This window comes from Heptranchias perlo, chromosome 5, assembly GCF_035084215.1.
Source record: "Heptranchias perlo isolate sHepPer1 chromosome 5, sHepPer1.hap1, whole genome shotgun sequence".
Lineage (NCBI taxonomy): Eukaryota > Metazoa > Chordata > Chondrichthyes > Hexanchiformes > Hexanchidae > Heptranchias > Heptranchias perlo.
The window spans coordinates 50,550,684-50,574,709 of NC_090329.1; the positions used below are offsets into that span (position 1 = coordinate 50,550,684).

The following is a 24,026-nucleotide window of genomic DNA, read 5'->3' on the forward strand; positions in this document are numbered from 1 at the left end:
CCAGGATGTGAGCACATGATATAGGCTCAGTGTAGTACTGAGGAAATACTGCATTGTTAGAGATGCCTCTGACAAAAATAAAACATTTCTGTTTCAGATTCAGCTTGGTATTAGCTTCTTAAATTCTGTCATTTATACATATGTGGTTTAAAAACCAGCTACACTCACAGGAATCATCCCAGCGTAACTTAACACAATGTTATGACAATTAGTTGGTTAGTCTTGGGCAGTTGCTTGAGGAAAGAGGCAAGGTACTCAATTCAGATATAATGTGTGATTTGTTCAAATATGTGTCTGATTGTCAACTCTTTGAATTTAAAGGACAATCATTTATATCCTGCTTGGTTCTAATCACAATTTTTAAGGTATTTTATCAACCTGCCCATCACAAATCATTGAGTCTGTCCGGGGCTTTCGAAGAGATAAGAGTCTGTCTATTATCTTGAAAGTGAATCTGTAATACCCAAAGAGTATCAGCTAAGCCGGATGCTTTAATAGTTTGTGAGATAAAAGGGGCAAAATATTATAATTTAGCTTAACAAAGACGTTGTTATTTGTTTATTTTACAAGGAGCTCAGCTTAGCAACCACCGTTCTTTTTTTAAAAAAGTTACACTACTGCTACTACTTGCTACTATTACTATTTAATAAGACTTGTTTCAGTTAAGGTCTAAAATAAGGTCCAGTGTAAATGCTGCTGTCAAAGACGAGGAGGATTCCATAGAGACGTGGGATAGAATCCGTAGTTGAAGTAATCTAAAGATGTTTTTTCTGCTACCCTGGGCAAGCTATGAAACTTAATGAGATATTAGGGCAAGAGACCTAAAAATATAAAAATGCCATTTTTTAAGGTAGATGCTAAACCAAGTTTTCCATCTGCCTCTTTTAAGTGGATGTAAAAGATCCAACTGTGCTATTCAAAGAACAACTTCTATTAAAATAAAAGAAGTTTCTCCTGGCTAACAGTCCTCTCTCAGCCAATACCCTGTAACTGGTCATTCATTTCATTTGTTGTTGCTGAAACATTGCTGTGTAAAAATTGACTGCTGTGTTTGTCCATGTAGCAACAGTGACCTCATTTCAAAAGTTAATAGTTGGTTGTGAAGCTCATTGGGATATCCTGAGGGTGTAATAAGGCTCTCTATAAATGCAAGCGCTTTTTTTACAGCAGTGTAGTTTATTTCGTCTTGGATGTAAAATTTTCAAGACCGTCAACTTCCTGATTAAATGTGTGTTGGCTAATTTGTTAATTTTACAATTAAAGGAAATTATCTTCTAAATTGTCACATATGCTATTATTAAAAAGAGATTTGTGTACCCTTATGATTTTCAGTTGTCTCTTACTGTGGCTTATGATTTAAACCTTTTGGTTAGTTAGATAAAATTGTTTCTAGCTCTGTTCAGAGTAGCTGAGAAGTTAAGTGTAGCTTAGCTATTGCAAAAGAATAACATCATGTATAAAGTTGGTATGCAACTATAAAATCAAGCTGGTGATCAGCACAGTGCTGAAGATTTACTTGTGTGGCCAACAGCATTGTGGGCTGTGAAAATTGCACCTTGAATGCTGAAGTAGTAGTGTTTGAGACATAGTCCTATAGACATATGTTGAAAATTAGTTAGACAAGAAGGATTAATGACAGTTTTTGAACAGGCACAAGAAAAGAGAAATGAGGCTGTTTAAGAGGAGAAAAATTACATTCTGTAGGTACATTGTTCAGAAATTGAGAAAAGTTATTGCAATTGTTACTGTATGGAAAAAAAATATATAGATCCAGAGACGGTCAAAGAATGTGGCAAGCTGAAGTGATGGATTAGGCAGGTGTAATATCAGGGAGTTAGCTGTGCAGAGACCAGAAAACATGGAGTATTCTGATTGCCACCCTCAAGAGCAAGGAAAGCAGTCTGGTAATAGTCATTTTTGTGTGGCAGTGTCCCTGTGACACAGCAAATGATTTAACCTCATGATTGACATTCCCAGGGCTTCTGACTTTTATCTAAAGCATACCTGTGAACATGTAGCTTTAATTACTTCCCTACGTATCTTTCATGAATTACCATTGAAAAAAGCTAAACATTGTCAAAACAGGAAAGATTGTGATAATGGTGCTGTTTTACTAAATATTGTTTCATATGTTGTCACAATTTGCCATAACGCACATTGCCGCTGTCAGCTAAAAGTGTGCATTTGATAAGACTATGCATTTAACTAATCTGTTATCAATTCTCTGACTTCTGGAGTCAATATCAGTGAGATGGTGAATGGAGCAATTGAACAGAGAAGCAGTTTAAAGTAATCCAGCTGGATGCCTTCACCTACCTCACTCAGCTCAGGTTGAAAAACTTGTGAAGCCTTATGGCGGGTTTATATTTGATGCAGATAAAACTAGCTCCCTCATCCTGACAGCAGAATCTTAGTTCCACCCCCCCATCCTTAATTTTTGGAAGTCTATAATTCTGCTGTAAGGATAAGGAAGCCAGTTTTAGCAACACAAATGCCTGTGCATAGACTCCAGTCTTTCAAAATCCAAACAAAAGAAATGGTAAAGCTGCCATTAATAGTCAAGTCACAAGAAACTCTCTGAGCAGAAATGTAAGGATTCTTGCACCTAAAGTATTTTGAAGCGCTGGTTAGCAGAACAGGTTGAATATAACACTAGCTGCATGCTGTACATTTGATTACACAGGCTTTGCTCACTGGCACTTCAAAATTTAGAGTTTCACATGTTTAAACGGAACTCGAGCGACATAAGCAAACCATTGATATGGTGCAAATAGCTCCAGTGAAATAGTTGCTATTTGTGACTTTAATGCTGCCTTGCTTTACGCCACCACTACTGATTTTGGCTTTGAACTTGATGGTATTACTGTAAACAATGTATCGCTGAAGCTTCTATAGGCACTGAGACATCCCTGTCAGTTGTTGCTGGTGCCTCTAAAGCAGTGCCGTTCAATAGAAATTGCTGACTAGCCACAGGTGTGGCTATGGCGACACTGTTTTAGGCGCATGCAATGATTTTAGTGGAAAACACTGTACATACATTTATCTGTATTGAGTGTGTACTTCTCATGTATATATTTATTAAACATCCACCATCATTCAGGAACCAAGGAAGTAAAGCACTCATAGCGAGCAAAAAACACTTGGACATTCTGCTTTTTGTCTTACCAGCAAACATCAAAAAAAGGTTAAAGTACACTTGCACACACTGTACCCAATGACAGTGTCTATTACTCATTTTAATTTACTAATCAGAAATGCAATTATCCACATCTGGATTCCTAGTTAGCTACAGGTGGCTAGTAGATAACATATCAGGCAACACAGCTCTAACGAGAGAGGCCACCATCTTTTCTGGTTTTGGGGAGGCCTAGCATTTAGCATGCATCTATAAGCTTTTCTTTTGCTCCTTAAGGAGATAAGAACGTAAGAAATAGGCGCAGGAGTAGGTCATACGGTCCCTCGAGCCTGCTCTGCCATTCACTAAGATTATGGCTGATCTTCTACCTCAACTCCACTTTCCTGCCCTACCCCCATATCCCTGGATTCCCTTAGTGTCCAAAAATCTATTGATCTCAGCCTTGAATATACTCAGCAACAGAGCATCCGCAGCCCTCTGGGGTAGAGAATTCCAAAGATTCAGTACCCTCTGAGTGCAGCTCCAACAACACTCAAGAAGCTCGACACCATCCAGGACAAAGCAGCCTGCTTGATTGGCACCCCATCCACCACCATAAACATTCACTTTCCACCACCTGCGCACTGTGGCTGCAGCATGTACCATCGACAAGATGCACTGCAGCAACTCGCCAAGGCTTCTTCGACAGTACCTCCCAAACCCGCGACCTCTACCACCTAGAAGGACAAGGGCAGCAGGTGCATGGGAACACCATCACCTGCACGTTCCCCTCCAAGTCGCACACCATCCTGACTTGGAAAAATATCGTCGTTCCTTCATCGTCACTGGGTCAAAATCCTGGAACGCCCTACCCAACAGCACTGCGGGAGAATCTTCACCACACAGACTGCAGCGGTTCAAGAAGGCGGCTCACCGCCACCTTCTCAAGGGCAGTTAGGGATGGGCAATAAATGCTGGCCTTGCCAGTGACACCCACATCCAATGAATGACTACAAAAAACCAAATACTGTGATTAGCACTTCATAATTTACAAGATTTGTATATCACATAGTGGTGAATGATGCTATCTAATGCACAATTGGAAATACTGAAGAGCTAACTTCTGTTCATATGATTCTTGTCATGTTCTTTGTTTCTTTTCATATAAAGAGACTTAGTGTTTGACATTAAATGAAAAACATATTCTGTCTATTGTTAGCTTCATAGTGCTGAATAGCAAAGTCTTTGTCCCTGGGGAAGCAAACTTCATGTGTGTCGATGAGCTAATTCACTAGATGCAGTGTCAATTACAAGAAAATGGATGGTAAGCAGTGCAGCTTCAGCAATCTCGGGTGCATTTTTCCTGGATTAATTTTACTCATACTTCCAACCTATCTTACAGTAGCAAAGTTTGTTCCTTTGCTCTTAGGAGTCTCTTACTATCTTAATGGGGATGGTGTGGGGTAGTTGTTGATTCCTTAAAATGGCCTTGAGGTGAATTTTCAGATCCGACTATGGCTATAAGTGCCACTTCAGTTGTCTTCCTCCACTGACATGTGTCTCCCCAGAGTGCATCTACAGAACGAATGGACTGGAGAATGGAGCTAATCACACTCTCCTTGGCTTGTAAAATAGCTCAAATTGCATTAGTCTATTCGGAAGACACGGTCAGAAAATTATTGAGACTCTAGGTTGATAACACCAGAGTAGTGAGATACATAAATGAGCAACATGAGAAACTTTCTCCCACCTCTTGTGTGTCAATTGCCATTGAAATAGGGAACTGGCATCAATGGAACCTTGCGATCGCTTGTTTAAACTTTTTTAAAGGAACTTAAAGAACTCTCAGCAAATGCCCTCAGCAAGGATGAGACCCATTAAAAGAATATTAATTGGAAAACAATTCCGATTACCTTCAACAAGAAGGGTCACACAGAAATGAATCTTGTGATAGTCTTTTAGAACAAAAAGTTGTTGAGTTTATGCTGATGGAGTTAGTAGAAGTTACAATCAACAACCTGTTGTCCTCCTGGAATGGAAGGTTTTTTCACACCGTCCCAGTATTTTCTTATAATTAGCGAACTTCATTGGTTGGTAGATGGTCCACCTTCTGTTTTAGGGATGGTGGTGCATAACCTCTAATGGTTTGGATGAGTATTGATGGGGTATTCGTGGGCTGATATTGGTTGTTTTGTTTAAAGTGGAATGTTTCACCTGTATTAGGAAATTTTGACAAATGACACATTCCTCTTTAGTTAAAAGGAAATACAGCTTTGATGTGTATAGAACTTTTAGTTCTTCCTAGAATAGCATTCACTAGTTCAAGCAGTTGTTTTTCTGTGGGAACAAAACCATAGGGTGAACCTTGTAGTAAGTGGAGTTTAGCAAACTAGGCTTTGGAGTTTATTTTTTTTTGCTGGTTCAAGGACCACCAGAAGGAAATTGAAGTTTGATTTATTCCCTCTACTTTCATGCTGTGGCAAATTTGTGGAAGTTTACTCTTGGCAGTGTCAAAAACTGCTACTCGAATTACATTACTTTGTTTTTGCTAGGCTTATTGATCTGACAGTTCAAGATAACGCACTACACATTTAGAGTTCCAGTTTTTGCAATGGTGTAATTTATAATTTATTTGTATTTAGAGGCCCAAGAAATGGAGGCAAATGTGTCAATGGTTAGCATACAATGCTGATTGAAGTCTTTTTAACCTGGTACATCTGTGAGCTTTGATAATGTTTGTTCAAGTAACTGTTCTCTGTTGATTAACTGGGGCTTGACTCCTCCTAAGGTCAGAAAATCCAGTGGGAAATTACTGGCTTTTTAAACAGTATTTTTTTAAAGATTGTTTTGCATCTGTAACAAGTGCCAGACTCTCAAGTTTTATATAGATAAAAGATAGATTTGTAGTTTGAAGGATTTGTAGTACTGCAAAACTAGTTATGCCTTAAAAACACCCAAAAAAGCAATCAAGATAATTTTAAGTACTTTTTGTGAACAAAACTCCATTTAAGCCTCTTAAATCTCTTATTTAAGTGAAAGCTTCACAAAAAAAATGCTCCATTGTTGAGTAACACAGTTCCTTTAATAACAGAAATGTGTTTCCTGCAGGTTCGATCTGTGGATGAGATGAATCATGACTTTCAAGCTCTTGCACTGGAGGGACGGGGAATGGGAGAAGTAAGTCAGCTAAAATATGGAATTCTTGCGAACTCCAGGCTCAACTCTGAAAAAGAATTGTGCTTTATTTTCACCATTCTAGTTACCTATATGTACCAGTGAGGTGGAAAACAGAGTTGAGTGCCAGAGTCCTGACTAAAATTCTATATCTGTTCCATAGTATAAATGAAGTATGCTTATAAAAATTGCTTTGGAGCTTTATAGAGACAAGTGTCAAAGTGGAATATTCATAGTGTACTTGTAGAACATCACATTTTAAAATTATAATTCTATAACTATCTTTCTACAAGAGCCTATGCAATAAAATAAAACAGGAAACTTGAAGGGAAGAATACAAAAGCAGTAAATTCCATTTATATGGCGGCTTTCAGTAGAAAAACACTGGGAACTTCACAGAAGTGTAAACAGACAAAATTGACACTGAGCCAAAGGAGGAGTTATTAGGTGGGGTGACTGAAGGCTTAGTCGAAGAGGTGAGTTTTAAGGAGGTCTTAAAGGAGGAGAGAGAGGTGAAGTTATGGGAGGAATTCCAGAGTTCCTTCTCATCCCTTGGGCGAAGATGTGGACCATACCAGGGAAACAAATAGGCTGGGAGAGAGTAAGGATTTTACTGGAGACAAGGGCATCAGATGTGATGGTGAGGGGGTGGTTGAGCAGATCACCAGCTGCAGAAGTATTGTGGCGAATGGCAGGCCAAAGGCGAGACAGTTGGGAGTTTGAAAGTTCGGTTGTAAGTGACCTAGGGGGAGAGTTTTTTTTCCAGGGGCGGACGCAGAAGGATGAGGGTAGGGGGATATGGGTGATGAGTGATACATGGAAGTGGTCGGGGATGTCCTTGTCAGGGATTGAAGCACTGGGAGTAGAGAAGCCACAGTCAAGGGAGTGGCCATGAATATAGGTAGGAGAGTTTATATGGAGGGAGAGGTTAAGGGAGGACAGGGGAGAGGGCAAGTTGAGGTGAGAAGAATAGAAAATCAGAGCTAAAAATGGAACAGTGCTCTTTAATTTAAAGACCGTGTGTAATACCAAGGTCAGATTCAATAGGATATGGCAAGGGTGCACAAGAAGTATACAGAAGCATAGAGAATTAAGTCAATGTTGAAATAAGATCAATAATGGCAGTAATGAGAATTAAATATCTTCAAAGGGCATTTATCAAAAGGTGTTTGATAAAGTGCTGCATAATAGGCTTGTCATTAAGGTTGAAGCCCATGGAATAAAATGGGCAGTAGCAGCATGGATACAGAATTGACTAAGTAACAGGAAGCAGAGAGTAGCAGTGAAAGGTTGTTTTTCAGACTGGAGGGAGGTGTACAGTAGTGTTCCCCAGGGGTCGGTACTAGGACTACTGCTTTTCTTGATATATATTAATGACTTGGACTTGGATGTACAGGCACAATTTCCAAATTTGCAGATGACACAAAACTTGGAAGGGTAGTGAACAGGGAGGAAGATAGTGATAGACTTCAAGAGGATATAGACAGGCTGTTGGCATGGGCACGAACGTGGCAGGTGAAATTCAATGCAGAAAAATACGAAGTGATACATTTCGGTAGGAAGAACGAGGAGCGGCAATATAAGCTAGAGGGCACAGTTCTAAAAGGGGTACTGGAACAGAGAGATGTGGGGATACATGTACACAAATCGTTGAAAGTGGCCGGGCAGGTTGAGAAAGTGGTTAAAAAAGTAAATGGGATCCTGGACTTTATAAATAGAGGCATAGAGTACAAAAGCAAGGAAGTCATGATGAACCTTTGTAAAGCACTAGTTCGGCCGCAACTAGAGTATTGTGTCCAGTTCTGGACGAGGCACTTTAGGAAGGATGTGAAGGCCTTGGAGTGGGTGCAGAAGAGATTTACTAGAATGATTCTGGGGATGAGGGACTTTAGTTATGTGGAAAGACTGGAGAAGCTGGGGTTGCTCTCCTTGGTGCAGAGAAGGTTGCGAGGAGATTTGATAGAAGTATTCAAAATCATGAATGGTCTTGATTTTGAGAAATTGTTCCCTTTGGCAGAAGGGTCAAGAACCAAAGGACATAGATTTAAGGTGATTAGCAAAAGAATCAAAAGTGACATGAGGAAAAACTTTTTTTCACACAGCGAGTGATTAGGATCTAGAATGCGCTGCCCGAGGGGCTGGAGGCAGATTCAATCATGGCTTTCAAAAGGGAACTGGATAAGTACTTGAAAAGAAAAAAAATTGCAGGGCTACGGGGATAGGGCGGGGCAATGGGACTAGCTGGATTGTTCTTGCATAGAACTGGCACTAACTCGATGGGCCGAATGGCCTCCTTCCGTGCTGTAACCTTTCTATGAAATATGTAATTTTTAGAAAATGCCTTTAAGCCATCCATGTATTTCCCCAATCCAAGCAGCAGGATACACAATCTAAGATTTCATATGTTAATGAATAGTAATTTGTTATCAACAAGCCATCTAGAAAAAGAAATAACTAATAATAATGAATATTTGTTTTAATCTGACATGCACGTGATTCTTTTAGCTTATTGCATCATTTTAATGCCTTCTTTGCCTAACAAATTAACATGAAAAAAAATTGTATATTAAGGCCTCCTGTGTGTCCTGTCATGTTTATGTATTCCTGCTACAGTTCCTAATTGTATTTGTGTTTGGTGTGGTTTTTATTTTTTTGTAGGTGGGTGGGGGGGGGGGGGGATGTGGTTTGTGGAGAAAGCAGTTATGTAAAGCTGCCAGTTAGAAAAGACACTGTGATTGTGCAAAAATAAATGGAAATTTGGTTTCATTTTTGTTGAACTTGGTCCAAATACTTTTTAAAATTCACTTTGATTGTGATTATAATAGGACCTCAGTTATTGACACCTTGTAAATGAAAGGTGTTCATAACTTTGAAGAATCTAAATATAGCACTGCAATAATTACAGTATGGTTTTAATAGTTTTGCAGCCCAGCAGTAATTGAACCAAGATGTTTACATTTGCTCAAAATTTGTCAATTGGCTTAGTGTCAGAAGAAGCAGATAAGAAAAATGGCTTGTTGTGGCCTTATGGATTGCTGAAATAGCATTCGGCCAGGGTTCCTCTCCTTCCATCCCCCTGGAATGGCCATTAAGTTTGGAATTTTTGAGGACAACAGCTGTAAGGTTCCACTGTAAAAGTTCTATAACATTTGAGAGTTTTCCAATAGCAGGAAATGCTGCACCAGCTATATTTATTTTCTGTTCTTTCTATTAAAAACATTGGCTTGTATCCCTTCTAGCCATGATTAGACCCTTTAGTCTGTTTTGCTTTCTGATGATCTAATTGGTCTGGTCTGCTGACCACATGACCTACAAGGGGAGAAACACATCAGATTCTTTTTTTCTCAGTAATGGTGGTGGTTCTTTTGCCACACCTCTCCTTGAGTTCATTTCTCATTCAATCAGTTAGCTTTTCTCTTCCGAGCCTCTTGCTGTTCTCAGGTCCGGCTTCCTAGTAATTTTCTCAGCCGGGATGCCCAGCTCTTATGAACTCGGTACCCCTATTTAATTTCCCAGTTGCAGGTCTGCCTCTGCTTTACTTCTCTGGCTTATGTCTGCCTCTGTTCTTAGCCCACCTCTGGATTCGCCTCTTCCCTGGCACTACTCACTTTGTGGTCCCAGCCCTCAACCGAAGGTATTCAGGCTCTTTACAGTTATGAAAATCAAAGCATAAACTTGGCTGTGGTGTTGTTGTCCCTGATTCAGCAGCCTGCTGACACTTACTGCCTAGGCTCACACGAAGAGCCACTTGAGAAAGGTGCTGGGGTATATCTGCTGTCTGTGGAGTTGTATTCCGCTAAGAGCTGTTGCCTTTGGGAAATGTGGTGGGAGAAAAACTAGAGGAAAGGGAAAGAAGAAAACCAACATCAAAAGCTTTATTCACTGCTTCTCTTGCATTTGGAGCATTTATCAACATTGATGTTACCCTGAACAGTTACCCTTCTATGTGGGTGTTAACTATTACTTTACAGTGATTAACCATTCAGTGGTAGCACTCTTGCCTCTGAGTCAGAAAGTTGTGGGTTCATAGTCCCTCTCCAGAGACTTGAGCACATAATCTAGGTTGATACTCCAGTGTAGTACTGGAGGAGTGCAGTACTGTCGGAGGTGCCATCTTACAGATGAGATGTTAAACCTGGGCCCTGTCTGCCCTCTGGTGGATGTAAAAGATCCCATGGCACTATTTGAAGAAGAGCAAGGAGTTCTCCTGGTCATTTATTGCATTGCTGTTTGTGGGAGCTTGCTGTGCACAAATTGGCTGCCGCATTTCCTACATTAGTCAGTGACTACATTTCAAAAGCACTTCATTGGTTGTAAAGCACTTTCGGACATCCTGAGGTCGCAAAAGGCGTATAAATGCAAGTCTTCCTTTCCTTTCCTGGAGGAATCAGTAGGCTCTTGAAAATTTACTCATTTGTATCCCAATTACAGTTCTTCCTTCTCCATTGCCGAATGGTGTGGGAATGGCCCAGGAATACCATCCCTTCTAGATCTTTCTGCCATGGGCAACCATCTAGATCAGATGACCTTTTGCTATTACAGAGCCTCATTCTGGGCTGCACCCGTTAGTTTTTCTGCTACCTGCCTGCACACCAGAAAAGGGATATTTTGTTGCACTTCATTGGCTGTTTATTCCAATTTTGCGCTGTGCTGAAGCTTGGGAACATTGCTGAGCGCAAAGATTTTGAGTTCAAATTTAGTAAGGTTGATGTGATTTGTGAGTAGGCTTCAGGGTCTTCTGGGGCTTCCAATCCCATAGATTGTAATTTTGTGCAGTCCTCGGGCTCACCAATTTGAGCACCAGTTGGAAACATGAGTGCTCTCGTCACTTAACAGGAACTGATACTGGATCATTTTATTGCCCCCATCAGCTTTGTTTTTAACATACCCTGACCAGTCACCTCTGGTGCAGCTTCAGTGCTGATCCAAATCAATGATGACACCAAGACTTAACAGAAGAAAATGTATCAACTGCATTGGCATCAACAGCCATCTTTTTGCATGATCACAAAAATAGCTTCCAGTGCTTCGCCCTCTGCTGTTGAGTTATTTCAGCATGGTGTTTGTCATCTGATAGTCATAGCATTGTCTCTTACTATGACATCAAGTAATTTCGTGATGACTTATGTAGTCTAAGGTGCTGGATCCAGCTCTACTATTGATTGTGACTGGGCAGAGCAGCTTCAGCATTACGTGAGGCACTTGGACTTTTAGTTCCATCTATGCCACCTGAGGCCTGTGGCTACTTTTCTGATTCACATTTCTATCTCTTCAGAAAAAGAGGTACTGATTTGTCCTTCAATGGCTCCCTCAGGTCAATACATTTGAACCACAGTGTTTCTTTGCTTTTGACTGAATATATTCTACGAATTGCCTTCTAGCTATGAGCCCAATTATCTGAAACACTGGCGTCAGTAAATATAGATCTGAGAGGTGTGCCCAGAGGTCAGGCTTATCTTTCATCAACATACACTGCCACAAAGGGCTTTATAAGAGTCCCTTTAGCAACAGAAGAGGCCCTGAGATTTTACGTGACATTACAACTTTCTTCCATTGAATGTGAGTATCACATCTTGCACAGACTTCACTTTGTATGCAGATAGAACATAAGGTTTTCACCAATCCAGGCAATTTTTCATCCGAAAGAAAGAAAATGGCCCATGCCTAATTTAATTTCTGAAGCAACTTAGCAAATTGTATTAATGGAGTGCATTTCTTTATGCAACTCCTTGGCATTGCTGCATCTACCTGGAAAAGATGAGCTCATTCTGCTTGTGCAGTGGCAGTCTTCTTAGCTTTGGGACAGACTTTCCACATGTTATCTGATGTTATCTTATCACATGTTAAGACAGCCATCCTGAGCAGTTTGCATGTTTTCTCTAAACTTTAGTGTCTTGATCTGATGATGCAGAGTAATGAAAGCTTCAGCACTATGGTGGTCTAAACTGGCCAAAACATGTAGATTCTCAGAGTCCCTACCACCTGTTTACTGCACTTCTTTGGAATACATTTATTTGTACTGGCAGGTTGAAGGAATAAGAAAGAATGTTAGATTATCGACTAAAGGTTTGGCCTTCCTCATTCTTCGGGGGAAAAAAAGTTCAGCCTCCACACACAGCTCGCAGTCTACCTACCCTTCATTTCTCTTTCTGTACGTAGGTTTTGATGCTGTATTTTTGGGATCTGAATGCTGCCTCCTTCAATCCAAGAACAGTGGTGTATCCAGAACAAAGCCTTACATAAGGTAAAATGTTGAAAGGTTATCTGAGCTTTGCACCATGCACAGCTATACTGAAGGAACAGTATCTCTGAATCTTTCCTGTTGGAGAAAATCTTACTAATGTGAAAGTGAAACCTTATTGAGACGCAACTTTATCAATTTTTTGCGGTTTGGCCTCACATTCTGTAAACTTAACCAAAAAGTTTTTTCATGAGTGATTGAGTGCTTCTTTTGTAAATGCCATAGAAAAGTGTCTTCATTATACACCATTACATTTTAATCGTCACCACTGCCACAGTGGTTAAAATGTGAAGCTTGTTACCACAAGGAGTAGTTGAGGCAACTAGCATAGATGCATTTAGGGGAAGCTAGATAAACACGTGAGGGAGAATGGAATGGAAGGATATGCTGATAGGGTTAGATGAAGTAGGGAGAGAGGAGGCTTGTGTGGAGCATAAGCACTGGCATGGACCTGTTGGGCCCAGTGGCCTGTTTCTGTGCTCTACATTCCATGTAATTCTATGTGTTGCACCAGAGTAAACGCATCATTGTAATCTTACACTCTGAAGTATAATTATATACTATTGTCCAAAGTGTAATCTCTTCTCGTGCTCCCTCACCCCAGGGCTTCTGAAAGCACTGACTCCTTGATGGAGTGAAGTTCCACAGGTGCTGGTCATTCTTTGGTACCTTGTCTGACTGGTTGCTTTTCCTGTGTGAGTGTTGTGAGGAAGCTGTTATAGAATTAAGGAGAGCGCCCCTCATAGCTGAGCCCAGTCCTGTATTTACTCAGTATCTTGTACACATGCACTTCCAATAGGAATAGAGATCATGGAATCGATTTTCGGACGTCCAAGGCGGCGGGTTTGTGGCGGGGGGGCTCCGAAAATCGGGTATTCCCGGGGCGGGTCCGGAGCCTGGCTCCAACCCGCCCACTTCCGGGTTCCCCAGTGACGCGCTTAGATGCGAGCGCAGCCCCCGCATGCGGGACTCCTGCCGGCAATTAAAGCTGGCGGGATCCCACTTAAACCAATTAAGTAGATACTTCAGGTCGTTTGCAGACCTGATTGACATGATATTTTAGGAGGGGTGGGATTTTCAACTCAACTCAGACTGTTTCCCGTACTGGGGGAAACACTCCCAGTTCAAATGGACATGCTGCAGCCACCAGCCTGTGGCAGCTGCAAAGATCCATTTGACAGGTGGCGGGGGGAGACTCTCACTCGTTGCAGGAGGCCACTCTGTCACTTTGGACAAAGTTTGGCCTGCACCTCCTCCTAACAATAAAATTCACAAACTTGCAACCTCAACCCCGGTGTGCATTTACCTATCTTGCGGACCCCCTCAAACGTACATCTTCCGGATGGGGGCCACCATAGCTGCAGTCATGACCTCCTCTGAGGTCGAACAGCATCACCGTCCACGACGTCCACCTCTGACACGTGGAGCTTCACAACACAGTGCGGTGATATATCCACCTGCACAGCAGGAGGGAGGTCAACTGCAGAGAGAGATGCGTCGCAGAAGGTACTACCCTCGCCACAGGGTCTACAGACCGAGGCTCAGCTTCCTGGACCTCTCTGAGCAGCAGTGCACACAGAGGCTCAGAGTCATTCGACATGTAGTCGTGGACATCTGCAGCCTCCTTGATGCCGAGCTGCTCTCGGCTGGCCCAAGCACCATCTTCTTACCTGTCGCTGTCAAAGTCACCACTGCCCTCAACAGCTTCTCCGCATCCTTCCAGGGTGCCACCGAGAACATCGCCGACATCTCTCAGTCGTCTGCACAAAAGAGCCCTGCAAATACACCTAGACCCACTCTGCAGTGACACAATGGGTGGCATCAGATGTGGGTCTTCATGGTGATCCTCAGGAAAGGGCATTATTGCACAAACCAGACAAGATTTGCAAAGACGTGGCAGTAGTGATGCCAATATAATATGTAATGTGAGTTGATCAGAAATCAAATATAAGTAATAAACCATGACAAACCCTCAAACACCCTTGTGCATCCCCTTCATGCTCATGACACGTTTGCCTTACACTTCCTACTACACATATGTGATGCATGCCCCGTGGCTGCAGCACAGGTATATGGCAGGTTGGGTGAGACTGACCGTGAAAGAGATGCATGAGAGGGTGAGTATGAGACGGAGCCATGAGATTGTGTGAGGATTGGGTTGAATGGTAGTGGTGGGATGAGTACTGACGAGGTAAGTAGGTGCAGGTAAGATGAGGATGAGCTTTGAGTGGGTGTGAGGTGTGATGTGATAGAGTAGTGTTGGCAGTTCAGAAGGAGATGTGGAGTGGGGGCAGTGATGTGGCAGACGGAGTGTAGGGGAATGATTAAGTGTACTCACTTCGGCTGACCTGCTTAGGTCATTGAAGCGCCTCCTGCACTGTATGCAGGTGCGCGATATGTTAGTGGTGCAGGTGACCTCCTCTGCCATCTCGAGCCAGGTCTTCGTGGTGGCAGAGGCAGGCCACTTCTTCCCGTCCGCCTGGGAGAAGATCTCTGTTCTTCTCCTCCTCATCCCATCCCATCCAGTAGGACCTGGAGCGAGGCATCATTAAACCTGGGGGAAGCCTTCCCCCTGGGCTGCTCCATGCTGTAATTTTGGCTCCTTTCTGCAGCATCAGTCAGTGCAGGACTGCCCCTTTAAATAGGGCTCCTCCAGCTGACAGCCTATGATGCAGCTGCGCAGTCCGCCTGCTGCACAGCTTTCCAGCGCGAAACCCGGAAGCCAAGGCAAGTGCCTTCAATTAAGCTGCGATCGCGTGCGGAGCACCCCAAATTCACTGGGCGGGCTACCCAGTCGCCCCCCCCCCCCCCACTGCCAACCTGCCTCCCTCCTAAAATCGAGCCCCATAAGTGAGAAACTTGGGCAATTTCCACCCCCCCCCCCCCCCACCATCTTCCATTGACCTACTCTGAGACCAGATGTAATACCTCTTATCACAGCTCTGTTGAGATCAGGAAACTCAGCACAGACCAGGGGTCAAATCTTGCTGGTTTGATCGACTTAACTATTCATTGGCTAAGCTTGATCTCTTGTTTGACATACTTAGAATGCTGAATATGAGGTTAATAGTGACCAAAATTAAGTAGTTTTGCTATATTATGCAAGTTACAGTGCTGCAGTGATCAAGCTAGGTAGTCGGGAGCGCGTTGCTGAGCAGAGAGAACTATCAAACTCAGAACCTTAGTATGGAGCCCATCATCAGTTCTTGTTGGGTGATAAGCCAGAGTCACCTGAATCAAATAGCAACATATTTGACATTTCAACTTCTAAGTTTATGTATGCTTTGCATTTTTGAAAAGAATGCTGTCTATTAAGCTGCTGTAATTTCAGATCTGTTGATGGATTTTGAGAGTTTAAAGAAGATTTGTAAACTTGCTTTAGTTTCTAATAGATTGTCTGAACCTTTCTAGCCTAAACATCCTTTGCAGTTCTGAATAATTTAACTTGATTGTCCACCTGGTGTTTTTTGCCTTGATATTATCATAATTTGACTTTGGTTTCCAGGTTTGGTGTTTAGTTTCTTTTGGTTCTAAAATCCTTAGTTTCCATGGCTGTGTGGGTTGAATGTATGTATCAAGCTGGTGTCAGTTTGGCTCAATTTTGAGCACCGTCACCTCTGAGTCAGAAGACTGTTGGTTCAAGCCCTATCCAGGACTTGAGCACATGTTTTAGACTGACACTTCAGTACAGTACCGTGGGAGTGCTGCATTGTTGGTGGTTGTCTTTTGGGTGAGGTGTTAAACAGAGCCCCAATCTGCCTGTCCAGGTGGACATAATAGATCCCATGAGACTTTTTAAGAAGAGCATGTTCTCTGGCCAACATTCATCCGCAACAAACACTACCAGAACGGATTAACTGGTCAGTTATCTCATTGCTGTTTGTGGGACTTGCTGTGTGCAAATTGGCAAAACAACAGTGACTGCACTTCAAAAGTAATTCATTAGTTGTGAAGCACTTTGGGACATACTGGGAAGTGAAAGGCATTATATAAATGTAACTTCTTTGAAGTTCTTTCTTATGGCTACAATCAGCAGCTAGTTCTTGAAATGTCTTAGGGCCTGGAGATGTCTATTCTCTGCTCAGAGGAATTAATGGGTGGGTAATCCCTTTGTGTGCATTCTCACACAAGTATTCTTAAGAATTTGAGATATTCCACAAGCCAGCATTTCCCATGACTGTTGGTACTTTTATTCTCCTCGGCCCTAATTCTCTCTCGTTGGAGCCCTCATCAGCACCCAGAATAGAGAGCTGTTTCCAAAATGATACAGATAAAATTTACTTCTGGAAGTGGCAAAGGCCATCTTAAAAACTTTTTTCACTCAAGAATGTGATTTTAGTCTTTATATTTCTAAAGATGCTTGATTTATTAACAATAGTGGTCCGTGATGCCTGAATGTACTGCTGTTCTTGCACCACTGTGCTTCTAACTATTGATGTGCACTTATCCAAGCTGCTTCCTCACTCTTCTCAAACAAATATTTTTCATGAGTTTAATCATCCTTTGAAATGTTCCACTGGATTGTAATTTCCCCCTTTTTTCAGTCTTCTCACCTTTTCTATCTCTCTCCCTTCTCTCCACTTCTGACTGTAATAACTGACGGTGTGGTATGGTTTAATGGACAGCAGCAGCTCTCATGTACTTAGCTCAAATGGCCATTCTTCATATATTAGCCTAGATGGTGAGTGTCAGCTTGTTATCCAACCATGGCTTCATCACAGCCAAATCCAATCCTGTCCATCTGTGCACACTTCCCAGCAAGCTGTCACTGAATAGTAATCAAGAATGGAGGAACTCTGGCTGATTTCTCTCTCTCAGCCCAGGGAGTGGGAATCTTAGGCTATTATACTGCCCTATTCGGTATAATTAGCTACTAATTCAGTGGGGAATTGCCCCAATGGGTAATCTCAAATTTTGACTTTCGTACCACATAATTCTTTGAACGGTTTGGGAAGCATGTGGACTGGACTGTCATGATCCAAGCTCAACAGTTAAGGACTTTATTCTGTTATCTTTGGACCTTTTGTGTATCTGAATGTTCCTGAGGAAGCTCTGAAAGGCAAATTGCTTTTCTGGGATGCATCTAAGCCAAAAATGTTGAGATTCTGATGAACAAACTCATTCCTAGTGCAGATTCTTCAATTTTTGAGAGAAGTATAACCAATAGAGAGTTGCCTAACAGAAAAAAACATATACTGGCAGGTTGTGATCATGAAATTGCTGATGATTCAAAGTAATCTGTTTTACAACTTTAGTTGACTAAATAGTAACCTTTGCAATCACAGTGATAGCTGCCAAATTTTAGTTCCAGGATGTTTTAACTGGAATTTCTAGGTAGAGGGGTTGTCTCTTTACTTGAAAATCTTGTCTATCTTTTGGATTTTCCAATATTAGAAATGATCAAATAATATCCTAGTAGTGTGTGTTGGATTCAGGGAACCCATGTTTTTGTACCCATGCCATAGTAATTGAACTAATTTGGTACCAGAGAGGTAATTGCTAACCCAAACTGATGGTCACATTGTATACCCTGACTACTTGGTTCTGATAAATTGACTGATGAAAGGGCAAGACTAAAGTGGCTGGGATTATCCAGTTTCTCATACTATTCATGGGTGTCATCATTGCCCCCTCTTATTCTAAAGTATTCATGCAAAATTGAGGAGTAAACATAAGAACATAAGAAATAGGAGCAGGAATACGCCATACGGCCCCTCGAGCCTGCTCCACCATTCAATAAGATCATGGCTGATCTTTGACTTGAACTTCACTTTTCTGCCCGATCTCCATACCCCTTGATTCCCCTAGAGTTCAAAAATCTATCTATCTCAGCCTTGAATATATTCACATCTGAGCGCCCACCGCCCTCTAGGGTGGAGCACTCCAAAGATTCACAGCCCTCTGAGTGAAGAAATTCCTCCTCACCTCAGTCTTAAATGGCCGACCCCATATCCTGCAACTATGCCCCCTAGTTCTAGACTCTCCAGCCAGGGGCAACAACCTCTCAGCATCTACCCTGTCAAGCCCCCTCAGAATCTTGTATGTTTCAATGAGATCACCTCTCTTCTACTCAATCTATCCTCATAAGGGTAGTTTCTCGAGTGATTGGAAGTGGATAGTGGTAGTCTGTTCACTGCATATGTCCATAATTTGTATGTAGGGCTAGAGGGTATGGTGTCCAAAATTGCAAACAATACCTAAGTAAGAAGCATAGTAAATAACTCTGAGAACCAAAGGAAGCTGCAAGCAGATAGTGATAAGATGTTCTAATGAATAAAATGTGGCAGATGGATTTAAATGTCAATAATCGTGAGCTGGTACATTTTAGTTTTTAAAAAAAAATATGGGGGGAGGTTTTCTGATGTGGAAAAGCAGAGGAATTTAGCGGTTCATGTTCGTAAGACATTAAAAGCAGCTCCCCAATTATATAAACCATAAAAAGCTAATAGGATACTGGGTTTTATAGCAAGAGGTATAGAATATAAAAGTCGAGGTGTAATTGTGATTCTATATGAAATCGTGTTGAGACTATAGCTGGAGCACTGTGCCTATTTGTGCTTCATACTATAGAAAGGATGTTGAAGCAATAGAGGGTACAGCACAGATTCACCAGGATGCTGTCCGGTATAAGAAAATATAAATATAAAGAATGGCTTGAAAAATTTTGGCTGTTTTTATTAAAACATAAGAGATTATGGGGTGATTTGCTGGCCATGTTTAAAATTATGAAGGGATGGGTCAGGGTAGATAGAAACAGACTGTTTCCAGAGGTTGGGGCATCTAGAACGGGGTACATAGATACATGATTAAATGAATGAGATTTAGGATAGAGATAGAGAGCATGAGAAGCTTTTTTTTTATATAGAGGGGGTATGAGGTGCAGGAGTGCATTACCTGGGCTCAGTTTGAAACTGAGTTGGGGGAGGTCATTTTAAGGTCAGGAAACCCATTGGTTTCCCATCCGACTGACTGGCTGATTGACAGGCAGGTCTCAGTCGGACGGCAGACCAGCCAGGGAGAGGACGTCTGCAGGTAAGTCTTTGTTTGCATTGGGTGGGGGGAACGGACAGGGGGCACAGGGCACGGGTGGGCCTAGCTGGGCACAGGGGTTGCGAGTCATGTGGGTTCGGTTCGGGGGTCAGTCACGGGGAGCGGGATCGGGGGTCATCGCGGGGGTCTGCGATTGTTGAGGTCGGAGGGGGAGGGTCAGGGTCGGTGCAGATAGGTTTGTTGGGCCCGGGGAAAGCGCTCCTGTTTCTCCAGGCCCACAAGCTGTGCCTTTCTAGGCACTTAAATGCAGTCTCTGGCCTTCTCGCCTCCTTTCATAATGCGTAAAACAGAAGGCCTGGGAATCCCGGCTCCCCGGGGTTGAGATCGGGAACTAGTTAAAAATAGAGGCCTGAAGCCCCCTTAAAAGGTTTTAAGGCCTGATCCGCCTCCTGGGAGTGGGTTGGTACCCCGCCCCTCGTCCTGCCCTGGTGCAAAATGGAAATGGGTGGGTTGGGGGCGGGTCTGAAATGGTGGCAATTTTCAATGCCCTCCGCCCCTAACCCACCTTTACTTTTAAAATTGAGCCCCATGTCAACATTTAAAAATAGGTTAGATAGATGGTTGAAGGAAAGGGGATGAAGGGATATAGGCACATGGGATTAAGACTGCTGTTCGTGTGGAGGATAAACACTAACATGCACTGGTTGGGCCAAACAGCCTATTTCCGTGTTGTAATTTCTATGTAAACTGATTGATTGAATATTGCTTCTTGCAAATGTCTGACCTATACCAATCATCATACTTTTTTTAATGAGGAGAGAGGGGATTACTTCAGTTTAATTTATTTAGCCACTTCTCACAAATTTTTTCCTGGATTACTATGATTGTTCACTTGATAAGAGGTGGCCGCCTGCTCTGATCTACAGGTGTTAGTTCCTCAAGCAGGATAGAGGATATAATGGGAAGGGTTCGTTCACCATGGTTCAAACCTGAAGTCTGCTTAGATTTAGAATGCATCCTGTTGTATTCATTGGCAAACTGAACTAAGAACTGATATTCAGCACTTTATGTTGCAGAGATAAATTCTCAGTCCTTCTTACGGATGCCCTTTTATCTCCATGTCAAAATCTAAATGCTTGTAAGCTCCATTTTTAAAAAAAACAGCCGTTGAATAAAAGTTATTTACTTGTTTCTGCAGATGTTCTTTCAGATTGGCTCAAATATCACAGCTATTGTAGCAAACCTTCTTGCTACTTACTATAAGCAGAAGTTTACTATGGTTCATACAGTGAATGCAATTTAAAATTTCTTCAGTCTTGGTTAATATTTGCACGGATTGATCTATCTCAAAAAAATTTGTTGTTTTGAACAATGAGTAGCAGTTTGCATTTAATGGTGGTGCTTTGCCAAACAATTTTTGAAGATGCAAATTTTCAACAGTCTGCAAGTTGGTTGCTACCTTTGTTGTGCCTGTGTAGGAGTCACCCAACATTGCATATCACTGTCTGGCACTGTACATAAGTGCTTTCAAAAATGGCTGACATTTTTATTCCTAGTTTTATTTACAAATTATACCATAGCATTCTTTCCAAAAACCATAAGAATATATGTTTCTACATATATAAATCATGTGTATGGCACACAGTTCCTGTACACATTAACCTTATTTACTCTCATTTTTATTATAGAAGGCCATATGTTAACATGTCATAATGGGAAAAACCCTATTTAAACACTTATGATGGGGCAATTCTATGTCAACATTTCACTGTACACTTTGTTGACGAATCTATCATTTTTGAGGTTTTCCCCTTCAACCTCTTTTCACCATCCAGCATTTTCAAATATCTGATTGCAGCAAATGTAGAATGCATTAGGATGCAGAATTTCCATCCGTACCTGGATAATTGGGTCATTGAAAGTCCCATACCTAACGTCTGCCAATACAGCTGTGCTGAATATGCTCAGTCTAAGGACTGAGATTAATAGTTATGAGGCATTTTAGCTGCAATGCAAGCAGGAGCTAATATATTTGGGAGGTGTTATATAGTCATTCAAAGATTGAAGAAGACCTGATCAGTTACTACAACAACTTGCAGTTAGGTAGTTTATCTCTGTCATTTTGAGTCTAATACTCTAAATACCTGATGATAACACTTGGTCTCCAGTTTTCATTATGGATTTCACTTTTTTTACTTTGTAACTTTTTATATATTCTAGAATTTTGTATTTTTTCATAAAATCAATATCTAAATTAGATTAACCATTGGCAACACTTTTTGCTAAATACAAATTGAAGAAATACTGCAGGAAACTATTCTAGCTTTTATTTTTCTAACAAAAGTGGTGGTATTTGTCATATTCCTTTTGACATTGTCTTTCAGTTGAGATATAAGGCAGATATCTTCCTCAGCTCCTTGATTTATACGATTGAACCCCCCCCCACACTCCCTCCATTGATAAAGTACTTTTGCCAGATATGATAGAACTTCTGGTTGCATTCCTTTCACTCCCTCATTCAAAATGGTACTGCTAATTTCATAGCTTCTGCTTAGGCATTTTTAGAAATGCCTCAGTGAATTAATCTATTAAAATTTCATATAGAATCATAGCCAAAAAATGATTCATTCATTAACAACTTTATCCTAAAATGCCTAGGTGGAAATTAAGCGTTTAGTGCTGTTTTGAAGGAGGAGGAGCATTTGAAGGGGTGCAGTAACTGGAATTACAACTGCTAAGGTATATTTTCAGGTATCTTTTTTCAGGACATCAGATTACCAAAGCTTTTTTAAAAAGGTGCTGAGGAGTAGTTACTGAAGCCCAGCATGGGAAACGTTTAAAAATTTTTCAATTCTGATTGGATTGAAAGAGTGTGGAATACCCCGAGGTACATTTGTATGCTGAAAAATAAAACCCAAAGTAATTCATTGGTGTATTCTTTTACACCAGTGTTGTCCAATAGTAATTGCTGACTAACTACAGATGAGACTACAGCAACACCGTTTTAGCCACATGCACGAATTTTAGTAGAAAATGCATGTTTTTCACGTATATATTTACTTAACAAACATGTACCATCATTTAGGAAGCAAGGAAGTAAAGCACTCACAGCAAGCAAAAAGCACTTGCACTCTGCTTTTTATCTTACCAACAAACACAAAAAAGCGTTGAAGTAAACATGGATAAGCTATGAATGTTGCGATCACATGTCCAATGACAGCGTATATTACTCATTTTTTATTTACTAATCAGAAATGCAATTAGCCACATCTGGATTCCCAGTTAGCCACACGTGGCCAGAGGCTGACTTATTGGAGAACACCGTTTTACATATAGCCAAGGTGGAAAGAAAATAGATCATACTCAATAGTAGACTATTTAAGTACAACATTTATCCCACAAACGAAGGGAATGAGAAACTTGCTTCAGTGACATTCATGAGTTACTTGATTCCTTTACGGGAATGAGTTCAACAATAACAAGGTGCATTTACATAATGCCTTTAACATAGCAAAACTTGCCAAAGTGCTTCAGAGAAGTGCAATCAAACAAATGGATACCGAGCCAAAGAAGGAGATATTAGGGGTGACCTAAAGGCAAGAAGGTGGAGAGGTTTAGGGAGGGAATTCCAAAGCACGGGGCCTAAATGGCTGAAGACACATCATCTATCCGTGGTGGGACGGAGAGAGGGGATGTACAAGAGTTGGAGCATCGGAGAAGTCATGGGGGATTTGTAGGCCTGCAGGAGGTTAGAGATATGGAGGGACAAGGTATGAAAGGATTTAAACAAGAAGATGACATTTTTAAATTTGAGGTGTTAGGATACTGAGCGCCAGTATAGCTCAGTGAAGACAGAGATGATGGGTGATTGGTGCAGCATATAGTATGGGCAGCAGAGTTTAGAATGAGCTGAAATTTACGGAGGGTGGAGATGGAAGGCTGACCAGGAGAGCATTGCATTAGTCAGCCATGGAGGTGACAAACGCATGGTTGAGGATTTCAGCAGCAGTTGGGCTGAGGTATAGGCATAGCTAGAAATAGGTACTCTTTGTGATGGAGAGGGTATGGGCGCGGAAGCTCAGCTCAGGGTCAAATCGGATGCTGGGGTTGCAAACAGTCTGCCTAAGACAGTGACCAGGGAAGGAGATGGAATTGGTGGCAAGGGCAGGAAGTTTATGCTGGGTGAAAAAGACGATGGTTTCCGTCTTGCCATTGTTTACCTCGAGAAATTGTGTGCATCTAAGACTGGATGTTAGTCTGACAACACTGAGGCAGTGGAGGGATTGAGACCGGTTGTGGAGAGGTGGAACTGGGTGTCACCAGCATACACGTGGAAGCTGACCCCATGTCTTTGGATGATGTCGCCAAGGGGCATCACGTAGATGTGGAAGTGGAGTGGGCTAAGGATAGATCGATTCTGAAGTTAACCATGCAGGTGTGCGAAGAGAAGCCATCACTGGAGATGCTCACAATGATTGGACAAATAAGAGTGAAACCAAGTGATGG

The 24,026-nt window shown here is 41.7% G+C and overlaps 1 protein-coding gene across 12 annotated transcripts in view; it reads left to right on the forward strand.

The window, feature by feature from the left end:
- LOC137321736 (pumilio homolog 2) overlaps positions 1–24,026 on the forward strand; it is a 114,975-nt gene that overhangs the window by 16,910 nt on the left and 74,039 nt on the right. For 10 of the 12 annotated variants that reach the window (XM_067984335.1, XM_067984325.1, XM_067984324.1 and 7 more), the window contains exon 3: positions 6,224–6,292. The exons of 1 other annotated variant lie outside the window; for it this stretch is intronic. In XM_067984335.1, the coding sequence (XP_067840436.1) occupies positions 6,224–6,292 (69 nt within the window). Of the gene's footprint in view, positions 1–6,223; positions 6,293–12,448; positions 12,534–24,026 lie in introns of those variants that run through there. One more of the 12 variants, XM_067984334.1, reaches the window with a different exon arrangement.